Raw genomic sequence first — 24,564 nt, 5'->3', positions numbered from 1 at the left:
TATTTATTGCGGTTTTAAATGTGTTTTATAAATCAAATTTTTCTGTAATTACGCGGTGTGACGAAATATTGGTAGGCAGGTACCTACTATGCGTGATAAATTATTGTTAATGGAATATCTATGATTAGGTCATTTATAAAAACTCATTGTTTTGCATATAATGCAAAGCGTGGTAAAAATCATAGTGGCAACGATTTCATTTATAAAATTTTCTTGTTGGCAAGGTGAATTACATCTTAATTCTAATTTTTACGATAAATAATGTCCAGTAACTATGAGGAGGCACGATGATGAGTGATGGTTATGTGGTAACTTTTGTGATGTTTATTTTTTATAATATCGTTCTATTGGGTACTCTAATTATTTAATATTGTTTTTATAAACAAATCAAGGCACGTCAATGTCTCATGATCTCCAAAAGAAAATTACAAATGAGATATAGGAATTCAATAAATATATTTTTTGGTTTTTAATTTTGTAAACTTTTCGAAAATCTTCGTATCCCACTTACAACTATCAGGTTCTTCAAAATGTTAAGTATTTATTAATTTATTTTTTCTTTTTATTTGTCTTATTTCCATTTTGTATTTCTATTTTTAAATATGGAATGTATTAAATTGCACAACCCTCTGCATAAATTCTGTATGAATGTATATTATGTATCTATTATTATTAAAAATAAATGTATTTCTCAGGAAGGAAAATAATATACCAGATTAAAAATTCATCGTTAATTCATCCCAGAACCATCACCGTATAAATTATTTTTCTACAAAATAAAGTATATTTTTTTGTACAAAAGGTATAGAGATAGTAGAAGGTATATGAAGAAAAAGCAGAAAGTGTTCAATAAAAAGGCAAATGGAGAATAAATGAGACAAATATTGCAATAAGCCTGCGTTAGCAGATGGGCTTGTGAAGGAATGTTATATTTCAGTAAGGCTCGGAGGGACTTTATATTATTCTCGGTTCCCTTCGTCGCTTCTTCCCCTCCCCCTCCACCCTCGTCTATCGAGCCTCGTCAGGGCACAATAATGAATAAAACAAAAGGAGGGTTGTAGGAATACAGCCTAAATTGTATTTTAAACACTTTGAATGTGAAACAGGATTAAAATTTACCCATTAAGTTTTTGCGAGTAAAATTTAAAGTGCTGCGAATAAATAACCGGGATATTTCAAGCAAGGCTTTAAACACCTTGCTTCATAACGTCCGCAAAATAAACTTATCCATTTATTGAGAATTTACGGGTTCAGCGGAGATTACACTAATAAAATGAAAAACTTCCCAGCGTTAAAAATAAAACAAAAGAAATTTGTTCCGAAGATAAAAGATAAAGAAGGACAAAACGTAATCTAAATGACGCCGATTAGTTTTTTCTCGGAAAGAATAACCTTCTATTTGTAAAACGGTCCATTGTTTTTTACGCTTTTCTTTTTATTCCGACGGCAAAAAAACCATGAATTAATTTAAAGTTTGTGTAAGAGTGCGGTGGGAAATGTTCTGCGGAAAGGCAATGTATTTAATGATGCTAAAGGCTCCAAGTAAAGTTTTTCCCTAACAAAGAAAAGGTGTCCACCTTCCAGAGTGGAGGTTGTGGCTAAAGTCTGGTGGGTTGCGGGCTAGATCGCTATTTTCTTTCCCTTTTTTCTGCTGCGGTAAAGTAACGCGCTGCCATCGCGTATTTTCTAAAGTGCTCTGTGTAGGTTACATCGCCACCAATTATTTTAAGTGAATATCATATTTGGTTTTAATAACACTTTAAATGCACATTTCGATAAAAAATATAATGATAAGCACAGAAATAAACCTCATTAAAGAGCTCATTTAATTCTCATACTTCCCAAATGATAACCATAGAAATAAACTTCGTTAAATAGGTTATTTAAATCTCACACTCAGTAATTGATAAGCATAGAAATAAACCTCAATAAACAAATCATTTAAATCTCACATTTACAAAATGATAAACACAGAAATAAACCTCATTAAACATATAAATCTAATTTAAATCTAACTCTCCCTACTAAGAAAATTTACTAAGTTGGTTAAAATGATGGTGCATATTTATTAAAAGTTCTGAGAAGAATGAAATATTTTGTAACGTTTCCTTAGTAACGAGCTCTTTAATTACAATGCATTTTTATAGAGGGCGAACACTTTGACACTGAAAATAAAATTAAACATTCCATTCCATGAATATTAAAAAGGTGTAGGTACCTACGTACCTATATATATATACACTTGGCGAAGAAATTTATAATGAGTTGCCAATTACCATTTGTGATAATACAGTTCCTTTTCATTACTTGATATCTTTGAGTTATAAATTTTCCTGGAAATAACAAATAGTGTTTTTCCAATGAAAGACGTATCACGTTACCTCGAGAAAAATGGATATATCTCAAAGACTTTGCCTTTATTTCAGAAAAACAACATTTTTCCTCCGCCGATAAACAATGTGCTCTCGCAAGTAATGAGGGAGATGTAGATTGTAGATCTTGGCATGGCGGGCAACAATGCCTTTTCATGTCCCTGTCACCATGGGGGGTGTTCCACTCCTTGGCCCCCTGAATTCCCTGATCTCTTGAGTTCCCCTTAGGCGGCCCTTCGTTCTCCATGCGATGGAGAATAGATTAATATCTCATACTACATCTGTAAAGCAGGGCCGGCGCTAATAAAAACATCAAAGGCGCTGTGAGGTATTAGATATTATTAGCGCGTTGGCTCCTTGGCAACTAGGCAAATCAGCACCCAGAGCGGACTGCTCCAATTACGCCTAGACAGGACCGGCCTTGCAGTAATTTTAAGGCCCTTGATCTCCAGAACACTGAAAACGAATGTAAATGTAATAAATAATTTAAAAAGGTTTTTGTTTAACGATATCATTATCATCATGATGGCCATTTCTTTAACATGAGGTAGAGAATGGCACGTGTCACGTGAACAAAATGACTTTAAAATGCTTCCTTAATCAGATAGATAAATAAATAATCCAGCCGTATCGCTGCGGGGAAATATGATGTAGGAAGCGGGATCCATAGAGCGACTTGCAAGAGTTTTTCTTCTACAAGAAATATGCACACTTTCTCATCAATAAACATACATCTACCGTAAATGTGCTTATTATCAGTGCATAGATATCTATTCTGTTTGTAGCCTGTAAACGTATCGCTGTGGAAAGTTTTGGTGTAAGAAGGGATCCTTAGAGCGAGTTGAGAGAGTTTTTCTTCTACAAGAAATTAAATATGTTTTATTCTAAGCTTGTGCATTAGGCAAAAGAGATTTTTTTTTAATTTTCAGAATTTCAAAATCCCTATGTGATTAATCTTTGATCCCATAGAGAAAACACAAAATTTTATTGTCTTGAAATGACATTTTAACGTGGCACGGTTTACTTCAAATTTACAAAAAAACTATTTGTTTACATGAACAGTTTAAATGCAACATGTTACCGACTTATTTTTATATTATAAAGTAGCATTTGAGGATGAAAAACGAATAATTATTCATGAAATATGAAAAAAAGTGTTTCGTTTAGAGATGTTTGTGAAACATTAGCAAAATATTTTTTTTTAAATGTGGTAAACAGATAATACTTATGTCGTAAGCCATCAGCAAACAATACATCAATATTATTGTAAAAGACCCTCAATCAAATCTAGCCCTTAATAATTTAGACGGATTCAGAAAAAAACTGTTCAGCTGTTTTTTAAAGTATGTTGCGTTAATTACATTATGTATCACTTGTGTATATTGTGTCTATTGTGTCTCTTGTAGCTCTTGTGTCTCTTGTGTCTATTGTGTCTCTTGTATCTCTTGTGTCTCTTAAGTCTCTTGTGTCTCTTGTGTCTCTTGTGTCTCTTGTGTCTCTTGTGTCTCTTGTGTCGCTTGTGTCTCTTGTGTCTCTTGTGTCTCTTGTGTCTCTTGTGTCTCTTGTGTCGCTTGTGTCTCTTGTGTCTCTTGTGTCTCTTGTGTCTCTTGTGTCTCTTGTGTCTCTTGTGTCTCTTGTGTCTCTTGTGTCTCTTGTGTCTCTTGTGTCTCTTGTGACTCTTGTGTCTCTTGTGTCTCTTGTGTCTCTTGTGTCTCTTTTGTCTCTTATTTCTCTTGTGTCTCTTGTGTTTCTATTTGTGTCTCATTTGTCTCTGGCCTCTCTTTGAACTATTTGTCATCTGAGTGAGCTTTTTAATTAGTTTCTATTTTCATTTTTTTGTGTTCTTTTTTTGAAGGGAGAAAATTTATTAAGAAGTATGCAAAATAATGCATCCTATGTCTGAGTAGATTTTAGTAATTGTAATTTCCTATTTGCCTGATAACTGATTTTTTTTTCTTTTTTCAGATGGTAATATTTCATTAACTGACTGTTGATAAAGGACCCAATATTGAATAATTAACTTTTTCAATAAACTTCGATTTCCAGTCACCTGTATATATGGCATGGTAAAACTACTCGTAACTGACACGAAGACCTGGGCGTCCGTCTTATTTCTGAATTTTAATATTTTATCTCATGTCAGAGTACATTTTCTTTAAACCAGTTTAGTATCACAGAAGTCAAAAGTCGATTTGTTTTTTAGTTGACAGGACAGTTGAAAAATTGAAACTTTGAACGTTTTTTGTGCATATTCGTAAATTTGTTGTTGAAAGTAACGCTTGCGAGGGAACCTCTGTGTCAGACAAACAGCTCGTTCCAAAAACAGGTGTTATTGATTTAGGGTCGAAATGTTAAGGGTTTTAATGTTACCTCATCGAAAAAAGAGCTCTAGATTTAATAGTTAATGGTATTTGAAGAAAATAACTATTAAAATATTTCATACCGCACAACAGCGAACATTGCTCGGAGCCAGTTGAACTATGGCGGAAGTGTGAATGGGGAGAGAGGAAGGTTGCGAAGAACCGATATTTTATGTTTCTTTTATCAATGGTTGTCTCTAAATAAGGCAACAGTGAGAGCATATTCTAATGGCCCAAACCTTTTATTTCTTTTTGTTGTATGTAATGCAACAAATGACGAATATTTTCATTTTCATTCAAATTTCCCCGTCCAATTTCAAATATTAAGTATCTGGTAATTTATTTTTCTGTTCAATTTTACAAACGCAAACAAGTGATAAATTCACATGTCATGATTCATTATATAAACTATGGTAGATTTATTTACTGTTTGTTTCCAATATTTTAAACAAAATTAAAAAGCAATAAAGGGTTTGTTAACATACAATGAACTGATTAAATAGTTTTGCGCTGACAGGTAAAACAAAATTTACTGGTTGGCGTTTGTTATTCCCGCTATTTGGAAGTTCTGTACAATTTCGACTCATATTGCCGCATTTGCGAAATGCTCCAACATAATAATTATTTGTTATTTGCTCTGCTAGACTCGTGTTTCAGAGTAAAAGTTTCTGCACGAAAAACTACATATTAATGCCGATTTTTTTAGATTTTTTTATTCAATTCAATATGCGCAATTTTTCAATAATAGTTACATTTTAAGGGTCTATTATAATCGCAAGATTTAAACAATGTATTTGCAGTGCCGTAAACCTTATAAGACGTGAAAAACATGTCGAACTTTTGATCAACAGCATTTAGGATATACGTGGCTCTCCCCACGAGTGAGTTCATGAACAAATTGGTGCGGCTGGCTCTACACTAAAAGAGGTTATGGCGACGTCCTCAAAAATGAGGCTCTGGTACAAATAAATTTGTTTGAGTCAGAATCTCACTGTCAGATATATATCCGTCTAATTCTTGAAAACTGTGTGCAGGGGACGTAGTTTCTTAATCTATAGTAGTTTCAGGCAGAGATAGTGCGCGTGTCATCGTGATGCATACCAAAAGGCCGTACTAATAATAATTGAATAATTTTTAAAGCACCGTTTTGTGAGAAAAATCGCCACGTCGTATTTTACTTATTAATGAATAATTGTGAGACTTATGTTAAATTTCTACCCGATAGTGATTGCATTTTATGATCATTGTATGTATTTTATGATTTATTTTTTAAGTTATTTTTACAACTGGCAATACCAAAAAAAGTTAATACTACTTTGACTCTGGGTGGCGATATAGTTATCCTGTCTTTAAACTGTGCACATAGGAGAGCTCTTTTATATAACATTAAAAATAAAAATAAACATGTTCAACATTCTAGAATCTTCTGTCTTTCTCGTTTCATAGAAGACGTGTGAGAAGAAATATTTTTCGTAAGCATTTTAAGATGGTCGCCAAAGTCGCACGCTTCACCACTGTCTGGGACTACTGTAATACTTATTTACTCAGTGTAAATAAATAATTACTGACAGGTAGTTATTTTTTTTATAAACTATTCACCAAGTAGTATTATTTGTGCCTGTCAGCAGTAGATTAAATCTGGAAATATAAGGAGCCTTCAGAACGACTCACTTTAACGGGTGCATTAGAGATAGTAATGTCTGAGGAGTTTGAGCAGTGCTTCTCAAAGTAAGTGTTACCTCCCTCGAGGAGAATATACACTTACAAGTGTATATTGGAAACGCAATATTTCATTTCATGCAAGTATTGTGGATCTATGATGCAAAGTAAAATTATCCTCGACAGACAGGGTGACCAATTTTATCTGAGAGATTATACTAGTGTAGTATACGTGAGTTTGGAAGAGTAAGACAGAAAAGAATTAGAACGCGAATGCACGATTTAATAAACGGCCATTGCTATTTTAGTTTTAAGGTGACTGGTCGGATGTGTGTCGTATATGAAGTTATGTCTTACATTTTAAAATATGTTATAAAGTGAGGCTGGATTATTAAACTCTTTCAAGGATACCAAAACCGATTTTTTTTAAATATCTGCTTTCGAGGTTGTGTATCGAAAATTGAACTAGAAAGAAATAATAATGAAATTATAATGACCTGCTCGTGTCGTGAGGGTGAAAACTTTAATATAAATACTTAACTTTTACTAAATATAAATAATATTATAATTCCATGGATTTAAATTGTATATACATAGTCAACACTACCAAAGCCTCTATAATTCTGCACACATCGCAAATCCAAGCTTAACGGCAAACATAGTTTTGGCCAATTAATCATCACATGCTTGAATTGCGCCATTAGAGCAAATATTTGATCCAAGATTAGGCTGAACATTGGCCCAGTGATTGAACACTGATTTTCAAGGTAGGTACTATCTCCCCCCAAAGGGCATTGGGAGCAAGTTATGGGCAAAATTTGACACAAGGGTCATCCAAGGGACGGTAAAGGCGGTCGGTAATAACAGTTTAATTTTTAATTAACAAGAATAAAACACGGTTTTGATGTTAGTAGTGGCATCAACAACAAGCGTTCTAAAATAGTTATAATTAATTATTTAATGACATGAACGTACAATAGTTTCTGGAAGATTTTTTAAATTGTATTTTCATAAAATAAAAAGTATACAAAGTTATAAGCTAAGGCACTTTGATTTTATTTGTAGAACAATAAATTTTCATTAACGATTTTAAATGTGTTATTTTCGATTTGCTGCCAAAACAACATGATTTTATTCGTTTCTTACCAGACATTGGCTTTTTTATGTCATAATGAAATTGTAACCAGTTCCGTTATGGAATGTCCGGTTTTAGATCGTTTTTGAAATCACTACGTAAACAACGTACACAACAGACAGAGGGTTAACAGAGAGATGAAATACTAATAAATTACAACCGTCCAATAACGGTGACTAACAATATGTAAGCATGAAATAATAAGTAGGTAAATAAAACAACACCAACAAAAGAAAATACAATCGAGTTAATTGAAATATTTATAAATAGAATGAAATGGAAAAGTATGCAATAATGTTTGGGAATCACTGAGTAGAGAGTAAGCAGTAGGGTGGAAGAAAAATATTACATACGTGGACAAATGAAAATACGAATATGGGGTGAAAGATGAAAACACATTGTTCCTTGTATGTGGCTACCAAGAGATTATGTGGCTGGCTTTACCAGAGCAGCGCTAAAAAGCTTTCAAAGGTTTCGTTTTTTTATTTTATTATTTTCTATTAAAGAAATTAAATATTAAATCGTATTAAAATTGGGTTACTACACATCAAAAGAGTACTACTCTTCCATAGAAGCAGCTTCTATGGAAGAGTAGTACTTCCATAGCTTGTGTTTGGAAGAGGAGTGCGTAGTACGTTACTGTAGTTATTTTTAAGTAATGAAATAAAAACAATATTTTTTGTTTAAAACTACGAATTTTTATTAATTTTAAGACCGACCGGTTTCGCTACACTCGAGCATCGTCAGGGTACAAAATTAAACTAATCAATAATACAAAATGTGTCGTGTATATATAATGACACATTTTGTATTATTGATTAGTTTAATTTTGTACCCTGACGATGCTCGATTGTAGCGAAACCGGTCGGTCTTAAAATTAATAAAAATTCGTGGTTTTAAACAAAAAATATTGTTTTATTTCATTAAAATGTTAAACCACAAAGTGATTGCTTTCTACGAAAATATATTTTTAAGTAATTAATAATATCATAGTTACTACTGTTGTAGTAAATACATTTTATTGAAAAATTAAAAAAATAGTTACATTATTTGTTATAGTTACATTACATTATATAATGAAAGCAAAATATCACAAAGTATTTAACGAGATTATTTTTTATTGGCAACGTTTAAGGCAAATTGATGGAAAAGGACTTTGAAAACATTACACGACCATTCAAATACATATGTAAATGTTGGATTTGAATCATGCCTAGAGTAGGACTATGAGGAGAGAATGACTAAGACAATTTGTATAAAAGAAGAAGAGGGAAAAGTGCAAAAAAAATTATCCCCTTTTGGTTTACACGCGTTTCATCCCACTGCCTACCACTTTGAAAAATAGTGTGTTGTTTGTTAATTAGGTTAATATGTATTGGTTGAAATGCTCTATTAACCATAGAAATTTTTTAAAGTTGTTTATAAAACTGTTCACATGATTTATAATGTTTTGGCGGTAATATTTTTTTTCACAAAAAATGTATCAAATAAATATATTTTCTTTTTTCACACGCAGCAAACACTTTGTGGATATACATAGTTGTAATAATTAGATTGAAATAATAATTTTTCGGAATAACTTAATTGAGTAAAACCTCAAATTGTAATATTTAAATATTGAAGACAGTATTAGTGATTTTTAAAACGAAAATCTGAAACAGAAAAATCAGAAAAGGAAACGGTCACATCTGGGACTCGAACCCAGGACCCTTGTCTTTCCGGGACAATGCTCTACCAACTGCGCTAATGGGACCCTATCCTACTCGGTCACTTTTAACTGTATCATACTTCGAATAAGAACTACCAACATTGTCTTCATTTTTTCACCGGTGCGGTGAAAAATGTGCAAATGTGCGGTGAAAAAATGAAGACAATGTTGGTAGTTCTTATTCGAAGTATGATACAGTTAAAAGTGACCGAGTAGGATAGGGTCCCATTAGCGCAGTTGGTAGAGCATTGTCCCGGAAAGACAAGGGTCCTGGGTTCGAGTCCCAGATGTGACCGTTTCCTTTTCTGATTTTTCTGTTTCAGATTTTCGTTTTAAAAATCACTAATATTGTCTTCAATATTTAAATATTACAATTTGAGGTTTTACTCAATTAAGTTATTCCGAAAAATTAATATTCATTCTAGACTTGCAGAAAAGTCAACAGATGTCGCACATTAAAAATAAAAAATAAGATAGGTTTATCTAAAAAGACGCTGTCTGGATTGCATTTAGTTCGGGTTGAATCTTGCGATCATACATAAAGATAGTTGCCAATAAAAATGTGCGGTGAAAAAATGAAGACAATGTTGGTAGTTCTTATTCGAAGTATGATACAGTTAAAAGTGACCGAGTAGGATAGGGTCCCATTAGCGCAGTTGGTAGAGCATTGTCCCGGAAAGACAAGGGTCCTGGGTTCGAGTCCCAGATGTGACCGTTTCCTTTTCTGATTTTTCTGTTTCAGATTTTCGTTTTAAAAATCACTAATATTGTCTTCAATATTTAAAGATTGAAATAACTTTGTTTTTAATACCACCTTTGTAGTTTATATTTTCAATATGTAAAACCAACCGGTTTCGTTTCACGGTTAGGTGTGCTGCACAGAAATGGGATAGGTTAACGTTTGAACAATCTAGAAATCTGGAAATAAAAAATATCTTTAAAACTAAATAAAACCAATTTATCCAATAAGCAATTACACTAGTAAAATAATCCCATTTTAAATATAATCCCCTCCCCTCCACCTACTTTCTGCCCCTACCGCCCCCTTGCCCCCCCCCCCCACCAATGTTGATGTTCTCTTTCCCTCTTCTATCTTACATATAAATACACTTTAACTCTGTTATGGATTTAATATATTTTTATATTACCCTTATGAAGGTTCAGGGTGAACCTTAACCGGTTGGTTTTATATTTTGAAAATATATAAATATAGTAAAGTGGTATTAAAAACAAAATTATTTTATTCTAATTATTATATCTATATTTCACACCATACAAATAATATAGTGACACAAAGCTCCAAACGCTATACAATTTAAGGATGTGTTGTTTCATAGAATAAATAATTCATTAAATTTCAACGTTCATTTTCGGGTTCCGTGAAAGTCCTATTCAAGTTCTGTTATCATATAATTATAGGCAAGTTACTTGACAAAGCTGAAATAAAAACAGAACATGAAAAGAACTTTCACAGAATTTGAAATTAACTTTGAAATTTGACGAATTGTTCAAATTCTCTGAAACAATCCGTCCTAAAAAGAATTTAATTAACTATGCTAAAAGTTTGTGATGATGTGTGAATGTGAATGAGGCAAGGAGGTTTTGCCAAAACCGAGTTGTTTGACGGTTCATCGTCTACCCACCCCTGCGAAAAAATAGTCGGATGGTAAGTAATTTAGTTAGTTATTAATTATTATCGAGTAAGAACAATTTTTCGCGTGGCCATTATGTATAATCCTTTCACTAATAAAAATTTTCATGAAAATTAAATCATATTGAAATCATGAATCATTTTAAGTTTGCTTTACCCTCTACAGCACCTGTGCGCATCAATTGTCCTTGAATATGTTCTAGTCCTGGTGTGTTTGTGTGTAACAATGTAACCAAATTTGACAGTTATTGCTGGCTTGTTAGAAAAGCTAACATATGAATATGATATTCGATCAATATTTGGTAAGAACTGAATAATATTTCATTGTTAGGTAAGAGCGCGACTTGATGTGTCAATATTAATGATGAAACTTAGTTGTGTTGGGATAATTCACATTCAGTTAGGATGTCTTAGGTAATGTAACAATATTATTTTTTATATGGGAAAACTCCATCATTTTATGGGAACTTATTTCACATGAAAGCATTGACAAGGATGACGTTAAAAGCGTGTTCTAGTTTAATTTTTAACATCTTTTTTTTACTTACCCACCTTCCTCTCCCTCATTTCCTTCCCCTCCCCTCTACCTTTAGCTTAACAACCTTGTGCCAAATCCACATGTGGAATAAAAGAGAATGCCAAAAACGAATCTCATATTTTAATATCGGATAAAAGTATTGTACAAGTTACAGTATTATACACTAATGTTCCATCAGAACGGTAATTTTGCCAAAACTTCATTTAAATTTACTACAATATTATATATTTTTTATAATATTGTATAATTTTTACAATACTTTCAAAATATTTTTTTTTATTTAAACCGCACAAGAGTACCAATTGCTCCCACGCATCTGGCGCCACCGAAACTATGTCATGCAATGGGATTTGTTGTGAGGCCAAAGGTAGTGGGGCAAGGTAGTGGGGTAAGGCGATGGGCAGAGGAAGGTGGGGAAGTAGCTGACTATCCAGATCTGGTCATCTAACACTAAGCCATTTTATTCAATCTTTCGTTTCTGAATTGTGGTATTTTACCAGGGTGATACTGAAAGTATGTACCAATCTGTAACGTGCTGCAAATATACTATATATTATTTTTCATAATCAACTAAAATTTAGGTGTACATGCTGGAATTTCCCTGCGTTACATCTGCCCTGAAGAGGCGTTGGCTCTGTTGGAAAGGGTTGGAGAGATTTTCTTAAGATGTGCTCACTAAGTTAATGAAGATACTAGTATGTTTTTATGTTTCCAAAAGAGTATGTTTTAGGTTTTCTAAGAAATAATAATTTATAACTCTTTTACAATATTGGTACGTATTACGTGTACAGGTATGTTTACATGAAGGCCTGTATGACTTTTTTTCCAAATCCAGAAAACTAGCTTATTTGACGATGACGGAGACATCCAAAAACCTTTCCACAGTACACGGCATGTATTTTTGTGTAATATCACGTATTTAGTTAGGAACCTAGGTATATTCAGAGTAATATAAAATTAAATTGTTGAGACTTACCGTAGGCCAGGTATCGTGGAAACAGCAGACCCGTCAGCCGTCAGCCATGTGATAGTGGGCGGGGGAAACCCGTGGGCGGAGCAGGGCGCGCTGGCCCCGGAACTGTTGCTGAACAGCAGGCGAGAGGGTGGCTCTTGCAGGAACACCGGCCCGTGCTGCTGGCCGGCACATCCTACAATGGAAAGGTGTTGTTGATAACCGAGGTATCGAGGACAGGAGGGAGACATAGGCTGGTTAAATATAAAGACAGATGCCATATGTAGGCGCATCTTGATGAGTCTTCAGTCTTCGTCTTCATCAGGATTTTTTTCTGAGCCTCACAACCTGGAAAAGCAATTGCATCATGAGAATATAAGTTTCACGGGTGGGAGGGTTGCGAGGGCGGGAGCAAATCAGGGCTGGTTAAGCTGGTTTCTGCTGCAACTCGAGATACTGACTGTTTATCAGGATTCCATGTTGGACATCACATACTGGAAGACAAAGGTTTACTTGATAACAGTATCAATAGATATTATTATAATCAAAGTGTTCATTTGCACCTATCCATTTTAACATACACAACTTTACGTCTTCCATTTTTGAAAACATTTAATTTTTGTCTAGACTTGTCAGACATATTTTTCCATAAGCCACCATTGATGTATTTATCTTTAATTATTATTGAAGACAATATTAGCGATTCCTCAACTAAAAATAAATAGGAAAATTTAAAACAATTTTCGTTTTGGCATCGCTAATATTGTCTTCAATAATTAAATATTACGATTTGATGTTTTACTCTTTAAGTTATTCCAAAAATAAAATATTTATATTTAGATGAGGCATGAAATGGGTTTCACTTTTTATCTCCAATGTTAGAGTGAGCAGATTTCCTTGTTCGCATGCCAGAAACCATAATAGAAATGCTACAGATCGTTGAAAAAAACTATTTTTTCGAATAAATAAATTATTACGTCTGCTCATAACATCTCTTCTTTTAAATAAATGCACGTCATTTGGGTACATATTAATTTGTTAGGTACGTAACTAATTTCGCTTTCAAAATAAACATAATTTTCTCTACAGAACCCTCCAAGTCTAGAGAGAAATCAATTTTCAGTTGAAAAAAAATTGAAAAAAATCTGGTCACCAGGAGATACAATAAAAATGTATCAACCGTAATGAATAATATGTGGTAGAATCGACAGAGTTTTAGGTTTCGTAGGGAAAGACTTCTATGTAAGGTACCTATTGGATATTTGAAAAACAATTTAAAAATACAAAACAAAACTCTCTCGCCAAGTATAGTAATTTTATAAATTTGTTGTTGTTTTATTTGAAAATCATTTTTTATTATATCACTAGCAATCAAACTCTGAACATTGTTAAAGTCCGCGTTTAAAAATGATTTCGAGTTTCTGGATGTTGGTTGTAATTCAGCACGTTTTAATAAAAAAATCTTGTTAAAAAACCAATGCCTTAGATATCCTACTGCCGTTAAAAACACCCTTTGTGTGGCTCATTATCAGAAGGAAACACTTACTTTTATCTCCTCATAAAATATTAGTTGAATCCAGTTTTAACGCCCCATACTTGCCCCATATTGACCCCTTTGGAAATCTATATAAAATCGTGGCATCTTATAAATAAATAAGAATTCGCCACAAATTTGGGTGAATGGTATGAATATCAAGCAATTTCACAGGAAACCCCTTTGCTCAATGTAAATTTGTAAGTGGGGCGCGTTGCCCATAATTTAACATTTACGAAAATAAAGATAATTCCCATGAATGTTGTTTCTTTTACTCTACCACGCAATAAATCATTTCAATTTTGTTGTTTTGCTTAACGTGGATAGACTGCTCTGCGTTGATTTACATTGTATTATTATTTCGTTCTCTTACATATGAATTATTGTAATTTTCCAACGGTTATCAACTAGAGCCTTTATGGTATTATTTTGAACTGATCAAATAGTAACTACTTTCTTTGTACTATTTTATCGCTTAAATTAAAGTATGTAGCTCTAAAGGGACAAAAGCCTGTTTCAATCAATATTTATGAGAGATGTGAAAATTTATACTTGTGACAAAACATGACACTTGCGATTGCGTGAAATGCGATTAAAAATTTTCCATAAAGCAGTATGTACCTACATTATGTATGGAAACAATTTTTAGGGGCGCTGTTACCTGTCAATGGGCAAATTTAGTCAGTTACTTTTACTGTAACTATTCATTAAACAGTGATCCCTCACAAAACATATCTGAAAATACCCATGAATAAATTTATAACAAAAACTTCATGACAACACGTTAATCATTTGAATAATATTGCATTTTTGCTAACATGTATTTTTTATTTGTTCAATAGCTTCAAAATATCAAATAAATAATTAAGCAGACAAAAGGGTAATACAAGTGTATGAAATCAATTACTTTGACTAATATCGAAAGTATCACCTATTTGACGGCTTAACTATTTCCATTATTAATATTATTTGCGTTCATTTTCGAGTAGCGTTTTTGATGTAAGGTAATCACTGAGCCAAGCAATTGCTTGCGTATTTAAAAAGGGGCATAACCACAGACATAGGAATTAATAGACGAGAAGATAATGGCGAGGGGTAAAATCAACTGTTGAAGAACGAAGGGAGTGAAGCTGACTGTGATTCGTCAATAAATCAATCTGACAGTAAATAGGCATCTCGCATTATAATATCACCATTTACTTCTTAAAAGTAAAATCTGCTTTTGAATGAATAGACATTTTTACATGGGAGCGCAAATTACTCGCCACGTTATGAACAAATTTGCAAATTCGGCAAAAAAATTCGGTTTTATTTACGGTTGAGTCGAATATTTCGTTTAAGTATTTAGTTAAGACACTTTTATAAATGTTCATAATTTACTTCCCAGCAACCAACCAGCTTTGTGTTTCGCGTCCAGACGTTTCTCGATGTGATAGTAACAACTGATTCATATTATACGATGTGAATATGCTTAAAATAAAGTAAAATAATGCTTATATATGGAATGTAATACGACAATTGGGTTTATTCTCTTTTTCACATCTATTTTTACAAGTTTTCATAGTACAAGTCAACATTTTGCCGTGTTATTTCGTAAAATGAACCGATGATGCCTCGACCATAGTTCGCACAAGAATGATGACGTCACGTTTTCAAATTTCACTTGAGGCCATACGCGAGCACAGCCGGCTCCAATGGAACCGGTATGGGGAGTGGGGATAATACGCTTTTAATCACTTAGGGCAGGTCTACTAATATTCATATGTCTATGGGCATAACGAATGTACTGTCGGTCCCAAGTCATCTCATACATTCCCTTAACCCTTTGTCGCAAAAGTGTGCAGCTGCTTTGAGGAAGCGAATATACTTCTGATCCGGTCGGCCTAGATCGCAACGAGCACCCGGAAGAAGCGAAGTACGTTTGTTTTAAAGTAGCTGCATGCGTTTGCTGCGAAGATAATTCGTGATCGATGTTACATTCGTTTTGCTTTTTTATGAATGCGCAAGCGATTGTTTGGCGCGTGTAATATAATTTTGTTAGTGACGCAGCTCGAGTGTAATAATAATATCATTACAGAGAATAATCCAAAGGATGCTACACGTTTAGAGGGTCATTTGATAAAATGATTCGAATACACTTATATGCACAATTGATTTCACACGCTTTCCTTTTTTATAAACTTAAACGTAAATTTCCAACTTGGGAGTGGCTCAGTGTTTTGCGCTGGCATCACGGGTGCGGAGCCAATGAATCGTTTTAATATTTAGGAATACTTATACTTAAAAACTCAAACAAATATAATAATTTTTGAAAGATAATTCATTAAATAGCTTTCGTGGAAAAGACTTATCCAGCTTTTCTTCTATTTTTGGAATTCCTCTAATTTAAAAATGAAACATTAATCGCAGCTTTTTTGGCCAGATTCCATCGCAATAAATCTCAGATGTCTGAAAAATATTAAATAATATCAAAAGGCTAGCATGCAGGTAATACTGGCACGTTGTCAATCCAAGGGAAATCCTAAAAACGTTACCGAATATTCAAGAGTACCAGCAAAACGAACATTCAATTTTCACGACGGCATTGAGAGCCCCTTCGCAGGGAAAATTGGAAAATAGAGATTGTACGAGGAGGCTAATACTGGTAGAGGCACATGAACACGAACCGAGAACAGTATCTTTTCAAGAAGGAAAAAATTGTAACGTGAAATTTCTTTCGATCTCGTGTTCGGGTTAGCTTTCACAATAAAACACGAGGATACAATGTATGGTATGAGATTACGCTTAAGTGATACATGAAAAATGAGGGAAATAAATAATATTCGGGTGGCGGTGTATATCTATTTTTTTTGCACGTTGCTGGTAGAAACAAGAATTGTGTTACTTGTAGGACATCAAGTTTTAAGAAATTCATTGTTTCGCGTGTTAATTAAACTTTATCTTACACTATTATTTACGATCAACATTTTTCACTCAAATCTGAAGTTTTTAAAAATATGATCAGGATAGAAAACAAAGTAACATCGACCTAAAATATCAGAATGGCAGTGTTTTGGTATGCTTATTTCACGAATGACAAAAGATCTCAAAGATCTTCTAATGAGAGAGTGTTTTTAGTAAAGTAAATACACAGAACTAGCAAAAAATCTATTCATTCAAATCGATTTCGAAAAATTGTGACGGGTACTCAGTTAACTAGGTATACGAGAAGCTAATTGGAAACGACATCCGTATAATATGTACTAAACTAATGTAAATATCAAAGTAATGGTGTATGTACATATACAAAGTAACTTATGTTAGACGCCACTGTTATTAAAATGTTTCGGGCTTATTAATGTAATGAGTTTAGATTACATATTTCTTACTTTATTATTGTTCAATCGAGTACATAGATTATGGATGCGTACTATCTGGTTGCGAGCTGGGATGTGAAAGGGTCATAAAGCTAATACATGGGCTTTCATACTACAATAATATATACACTGCTCTACACTAACGAAGTAATACACCTGAGTTTAATGTCACATAGTGGAAATGTACATTTTCACGGTCAATACATTTTATTATTTTTATATTTGTTTTTGTTATCCTTTACAAATTGTTTATTGTAGGCTCTATTGACCACCATTCGCACTAGACTCAGACCCTTAACATGGTAGTATTTTTACAAAACATTAAATTTGAGTAAATTTTAAGAAATTAGACTTGTAACAAACCATTTTTTTAATGAGAATACCTCATATGAATCCCAACTGCCCCCCATCAGGAGGTAGTGAGACCATGGCATCGCCAACTGGGGTAAGTCATGCGGCTGAAGTTACTAGGGAGGGGAAGAGGGAGGTGGGGAAGTACACGATTATTCAGATCTGGTCACCAAATACGTCGAACGTGCCACAAATATACTTTATATACATATATATAAAGTATATTTGCGTATAAGTATATATAATACGGATTTAAATATATTAATTTACACCCTCCAGATTGCTATTCGATGAGAGCTTTGCCCCTCAATCACCGACAACAGAAGTCTTACAACACAAGTAATACCTAGTATCTAAAATGCTGCACCGACTAGTTGATTAATACGTTTCGTAATATTTATTATATGGCAGGTCTAGGTGAAAGGGTCATTTGATATATTGTAACAACATGTTCAGTAATCCATCTTCTGTCATTGAACGCTCATATTTCATATTTTGAACACGCCATAGCAATATTGGGAGTGTTCCATTTAAAATTCGCCGCTTCGCTTTCATGTAGATGCAAATTTAGTTAACCCTAGAAGTTTTATCTACGCCTGCGAGGCGTACACAAAATCATAAATTCTATTTCTCTTTCTAACGGTTATAGTTAGCGCCTCCTGCTCTTTAATCAACCCAGTTGCCGACGGGAGCTCGCCGATGGTACCTGTATCAATAAGGTAAGTCCAGCCATTTTTGAGTTTTTTTAGGTATAGTACGCCTGCGAGACGTATGTTTAGGCTTTGTGTAACTTTTAACTAAGATTATGTGTTTTTACTCGTTAATTTTTCGTCCATTTTATGTTTGTTTTGGCATTATTTCAGATACCAATAAGTAACGGGTTTAATATATTGAACAGTAACGATATTTAGAAAATCTTAGACCAAGAAGATAGTCTTTCTCTGGGAAAATCAGCTCCTGAAGACGAGGACAGCCAGTTTGGACGACATTTAAAGCGAAGATGAGAATAACTATGTAACTGAAGAGGCTTTTCCATTACAAGAATCTGCTCCCACTGAAGAAGCTGACTAAAAATTTTAAATAATAATAAAAGTATTTATTCCGGTTTGTGGGGAGGTTAGTGCAGTCCCACACATTCCATATAGAGATACAAAAAAAAACTGACCTAGCATCTGATTCTGCTCATGCTTCGCAATCTGCCAACTCAAGGCGAATTTATCGTGTTCCTGGAAATACTCTTCGCGGTAAGAATGGACGCGGGATGTTTGGTCAACAAATAAGAGTCAATCATCTCATGCAATGAATAAAGTCCGCATCTCTCGAGAACCAACTCAAATTACAAATTAAATCTAGTGGGTACTATTCGATCAAATAAACGGAAAATTAACGAAAAATTGAAGAACTCGAGATCTCGACCTGTTGGCAGTTCTACAGTTTTGTTTTGATGGCCATCTGACACTTCTATCGTACAAGACAAAACCTGCAAATATGGTTTTCCTTTTATCTTGCTGTGATGAAAATGCAATAATTAATAATTCAAGTGGCAAACCAGACACGATTCATTCTAGAACCAAACAAAAGGAGGAGTAGATTCATTTGATCAAATGTGCGTCTAAATGTCATGCAGCCCAATGGATGTTTTCTATGGCATCTTAAACATAGCTTTTGTTGATTCTGCTGTAATTTATGGCCACAACATTATGAAATAAATTCTCAAACAAAAGAGTATTCATTAACTCTTAAACCCTACCACTCTGGGAATGTAATTATTCCTACCACGGGGTACTGAAGTACCCCGCGCAAAAAAAATGAATAAAATAAAAGTCTTTGATATTTTTTTGAAAATTAATTTTATTATGGCAAAGTAATAAGAAAAGACAATTAATTTTTTTAATAAAAACTAATTAACATTTTTGTCGTCACATGAATGACAGATTTTGTATTGATGGTCAGTACAAATATGGCGGCGACAAGTGTTACAGACAGATCGAGATTTTCTGTCCTTTGTGCGCGGACAAAAGCAGCAGCGACCAGGTTTGGGATTATCAGGGACCAGCCTATGATCTTCAATATGAATATTCAAGACTGCACGTATAGTTTCTCTGGTATCCCGGGGTAAACTTGGCTATTGTAATTTTGCTCTGATATGAGGCTTTATGAGTGCCATTGACAAACTCACGCCGCTTGGTTAATTTCTATTTATCAATGTTACTTGACAGCTTGAATAAGACCCAAAAGTTGACACCAGTGGCATTTAGCAACCCGTAGAAGAGACACACGGGCCACCTTTTGATCTTCCTGGACGTCGAGTACTTCTTACAAAGTTGGTCGAACACATCCTCCCCGCATTTGGTTTTATTATAGAAATGTATTATTTATGGAAGGTACACTTCACTATCCTTGTCAGGGCTGTCATGCATGGTGGACATCATGATTACAACTTTCTTCTTAGCTGACTTCAGAGGACAATACGACAAAAGTGTGAGAGGTCAATCGTAGGCAAACATTGATGTGCATCTCTCTCGATTTGTAGTGTCCAAGAAAACCTGAGGAATTTCTCGTTTATTCTTCTTTACAGTTCCAACTAATGCTTTACCTTTTTCCAGTTACTTCGTGGCTGTGGGTATAGACGTGAACCAATTGTCACATGTTGTCATTGTCAGGTTTTTGTTAAGACGATACCAGGTGGGTGCAAAAAAATATTGCGGCGAGGCATTCTTGAGCGAGAAGGCTTAACACTAGTCCACTTATGTCGATTATTATGACCTTTTCCGTACAGAACTAATGGAGAATCTAGCACACCAGCCCCGTCATTGTCAGGCATTAAATACTCTTCATCTCCTTCCACACTATCTTTATCACCGTCTTTGTGAGATGCGACTTCAAAATGGTCCCAGAAATCCCCGATAACACCGTCGAGCTCGTCTTCTGAATCTTCTCCTAAGTTTAGCTCTTTGTCGTCAGAAACCAACAAAGCAGCTGCAATTTCACCCCCCTCCCAAGACTTCGAGTCTGGGATGCCATATCTGAAAACAATACAATACCTCATTACACTGCATACACTCTCATTACATTCATAACACATTATTAGTCCATGAATGTCTCGTTATTGGGCGCAGGCCTTGCCTATCAACACTGTACTCTAACCATTATCACAAAGTAAAGTAAATCATAAATAATGTGTAAACTTACCAGAGAGATGTCGAAAAACAACTTCAGTAATTCAAGTATAACTGGAAGGAAGAACTAACACTATTCCTACCACGGGGTACTGGGGTACCCCGGAACACCTGGGGACGCGAATGCACTTGCCGGGCAGTCACGGCTTACTGACGTACTTACGCGCCAATTATCGAGAGTAGATTAGCTAGAGCGATTTTTGCAACAGTGCAATATTGTTAAAATTGTTGATATTTTAAACACCAGTGGGGTACTCCAGTACCCCAGGTAGGGTTTAAGAGTTAAACAACTCAGCACAGATTCGGTCAAGCCTTGGATTCAGACTTGAAGCTCCAACTTAAAAATATAAGCCAAATATTCGCAAAACCTACTGATTCAGGTAATAAACTTCTGGCAGGAGAACCAGAGCCCAAAAAACGTAAATACTGCGCTTTTTGCTGCTAAAAAAGGAAATGTCAAAAAAAGAATGTGAAAAAGTCAGTATTTTCTGAGCACAAAGTTGATGTCTGTGTAGATTGATCTAAAATTATAGAAAGTAATTTAAAGCATGATAACTTTAAATGTTTGTCCTAAGAATAAGAAATTAGTCTTTAAAAATATATATGATTATTTAAAAAAAACAAGTTCAAGTTGATTTTTTGTTTGAAAATAAGCATAATCTTTTTATTCGTTGTAATAAATACCTGTGATAGTAGTTTTCATTGATAAAACTGTGTTTTATTACTAGTTTACATACCAACCTTAGCTTTCCATCGAAAAATAGGGCACAAATAGGTATATTTTGGCCTACTGGCTGTCATTTACATGTGTACGCCTCTGAGACGTATGTTAAGGCTTTATGTACCAATAAAATAGATTAGATTAAGTGATATAAACTCACTTGTACTACTAGTAGTTCTGTGAACAGCAGAACTAGCGTCCTTAAATGTGTTTCTAATATTCTATTATTTAATAAATCAAAATTATATTAATCATATTATATTAATCTATCTCAACCTTAGTTCTTTTTTCAGGCAGGTCAGTACCATTTTTTACATTATTACTCTCGATAAACACCTAAAATTAGATATAAGTAATCATAAAAAAATATTCAATTTTAAATACCTTGAAAGAACGCTTTGTTCTCAGGGTCAACTTCACAACATCTACCAGTGGCTGCTCGTGACTATTGGGTGTACTAGAGTGCCAAGATGACAAAAATAGCTTTATTGATGTTGTAGCTGAAGCTGTTGTAGCTGGTCTTTTTTTCTCTATGGGTTCTCTTGCAGTCCATAGCCCGTTTTCGGTATTTTGAAAGTTTATTCAAAGAGTCTTTTTTTCTCTAAGGGTTCTCTTGCAGTCCTTAGCCCGTTTTCGGTATTTTGAAAGTTTATTCAAAGAGCCTTTTTTTCTCTAGGGGTTCTCTTGCAGTCCTTAGCCCGTTTTTGGTATTTTGAAAGTTTATTCAAAGAGCCTTTTTTTCTCTAAGGGTTCTCTTGCAGTCCTTAGCCCGTTTTCGGTATTTTGAAAGTTTATTCAAAGAGCCTTTTTTTCTCTAGGGGTTCTCTTGCAGTCCTTAGCCCGTTTTCGGTATTTTGAAAGTTTATTCAAAGAGCCTTTTTTTCCGAAGTGCATTATAAGCCTTGCTTTTTAATTTGACCTCTTCAGCACAGCGATGGTCAAACCATGCCTGTTTATGCTCGCTTCAGAAGATTTCACGGAGAATCGCATATTACTAGGAAATGTGATGTTAATAAATTTATCATTGCTAGTGGTAAGAAAGCTTTCTAAACTAAGGCCATGCTTGAACAATGTGGATGTGTAAGTGGATGCAGATGATTTTTGAAAACGGAAACGGAACGCACAAAAAAATTTACATACCGACCAAATACAAAACGGTCGAGTTAAAACAGGACTTCGTTACGCTCAGTCCACAAATATTAATTATTTAATAAAATTGGAATACTGAATATCCACACATTCCAGAGCGGAATATACTCTCGGGATGGGCCTGGTGAAAGACCGTTGATCAGAATCGAAACGTTATAATATTTTTAGCCGTAATTGGTGATTAGATCTGAACAGCCAGGTACTTCTCTGCCTTCCGCTATACCATCTTTGTCCCCTACCTTCACGACCGCAATAATTGCAGATGCCGTAGCACGACTGGCTCCATCCATGCAATTGGGAGCAGTAGGGACTGAGAATGTACGGTATTCAAATTCGTTTTAATTTGGTTAATTTTTAAAAGTAATCAATTTTCCTGTATAAAACGATAAAAAACAATGTTTACTTTTAGTTTTTAAGAATTAAATTTAGTTCAATGCTATCACAATAATCGTATCGGATACCTGCTTGAAAAGGAGGTTTGTGTAGAAAAAATATTCGAATTTTCTATAATCCCTAAAATCTTAACAAAAACATGCATGTGCAAGTAGGAACAACCCCTGAAAGCAAAATTTGGTCGTATAATAATAAGTTCTGACTTTAACGGCCATTTCCCATAGTTCGCAGTGCACGGTAACAAGTTAATCCTGGTGCAAGTGCAAACGACACCCATCCCCAAAGATAGCGAAAACACGAAAGTATATCAGTTTAATTACAAAAGACACAACCTGTGATTTTATCAAAAAACTTCAACCGGCCAGATGGTGCCAACTTTTCTACTCGGGTGTGTGTTTTATCAGATATTTCAGCGAGGCTGCTCGGCTCGTGAGACCTGTGAAAAGCTTAGAGCCATGTTGTTTATATGGTAATGAGTGGGCCCCGTATGACGGCTTTTGGCCGGGAATCCCGTATTTCACCATTGTTATTATAACGAGAGAGCACTGGGCGGGATTTACGCGGAAATTTACATATCTATCGAAAAAAAACGTCGGAACTGAAATAAACTTAGGTAATATAGGCGGCCGATGTGTTTGCTCGTAAGAATTTTTGACAGCTTTATAAAATATCTGGGTTAAAAATCGGAAAATATCATGATAAAGTACGATATTTTTCATGTGCTTTCACAAAGATATTTATTTTCACGTGAAATTGTAAAAGTAAAATAATTTCTGATGTTTGAAGGTGAGCTGTAATTCAAAAGAATGTTTTTTTTCGATTCGTGAATATTTATCGCTTAGGAAAACAAACGAATCTTTTTTCTTAGTCTGAAAATTAATGAATTTTTTCCATTATTGTGAGAAAGTTTGGTGTAAAAAATAGTCCAAAAATATTATGAAACTGGTGAAACATAAATAAACTAACATTGTATTGAAGTGGATTCAACTAGAAATCTTTTTAATTCAATGGTTTTTTGTCTTTCTAATACTTAAATGAAAATGTATGCCAAGCAGACAAACATAATTAATAATCCCAAATTATCCTTCTTTTTTAGTTGACATGGGTTTTAGTAACAGGTGTAGGCATTACCAAGTACAAGGACCAAGGCATTTGATTGATGATGCGGCATGAATCAGCCAAGAAAACCCTTTGTATCAAGGACCTCACGTGTGTTATTCATAAAAATATTATTTTTTAACAAAACCAGTCTATTGTGAGGGTCCTCGAGCGGTTCGTAAACAGAAAAATGAGATTATCCGAATAATGTATTTAATTATCCAAAATGATTCGTAAAAATTGGAGAACTTTCAGAACGTTGCTGGCTTATTTTTTTTAAAGATATAATATCTCGACAATATGATATAAATAACTATAAGATCTGATAAATTGTTAATCATATTAAGGTGCTTTTGAAATATTTTTTTTTTTACTTTGCGGTGTTATTTGGAAATATTTCAATAGTGA

General features: G+C 34.2%; 1 protein-coding gene across 1 annotated transcript in view; it reads right to left on the bottom strand.

Moving 5' to 3' along the window:
- LOC149425015 (cell adhesion molecule Dscam1-like) overlaps window positions 1-24,564 on the bottom strand; it is a 394,348-nt gene that overhangs the window by 287,607 nt on the left and 82,177 nt on the right. Inside the window, exon 19 of the mRNA XM_089647487.1 lies at window positions 12,400-12,571. Within this exon, the coding sequence (XP_089503613.1) occupies window positions 12,400-12,571 (172 nt within the window). The remainder of the gene's footprint in view (window positions 1-12,399; window positions 12,572-24,564) is intronic.

This window comes from Hesperophylax consimilis, chromosome 3, assembly GCF_061612785.1.
Source record: "Hesperophylax consimilis isolate HC1 chromosome 3, BYU_Hcon_1.0, whole genome shotgun sequence".
NCBI classification, from domain to species: Eukaryota; Metazoa; Arthropoda; class Insecta; order Trichoptera; family Limnephilidae; genus Hesperophylax; species Hesperophylax consimilis.
This window is presented reverse-complemented; position numbering and strand designations above follow the sequence as displayed.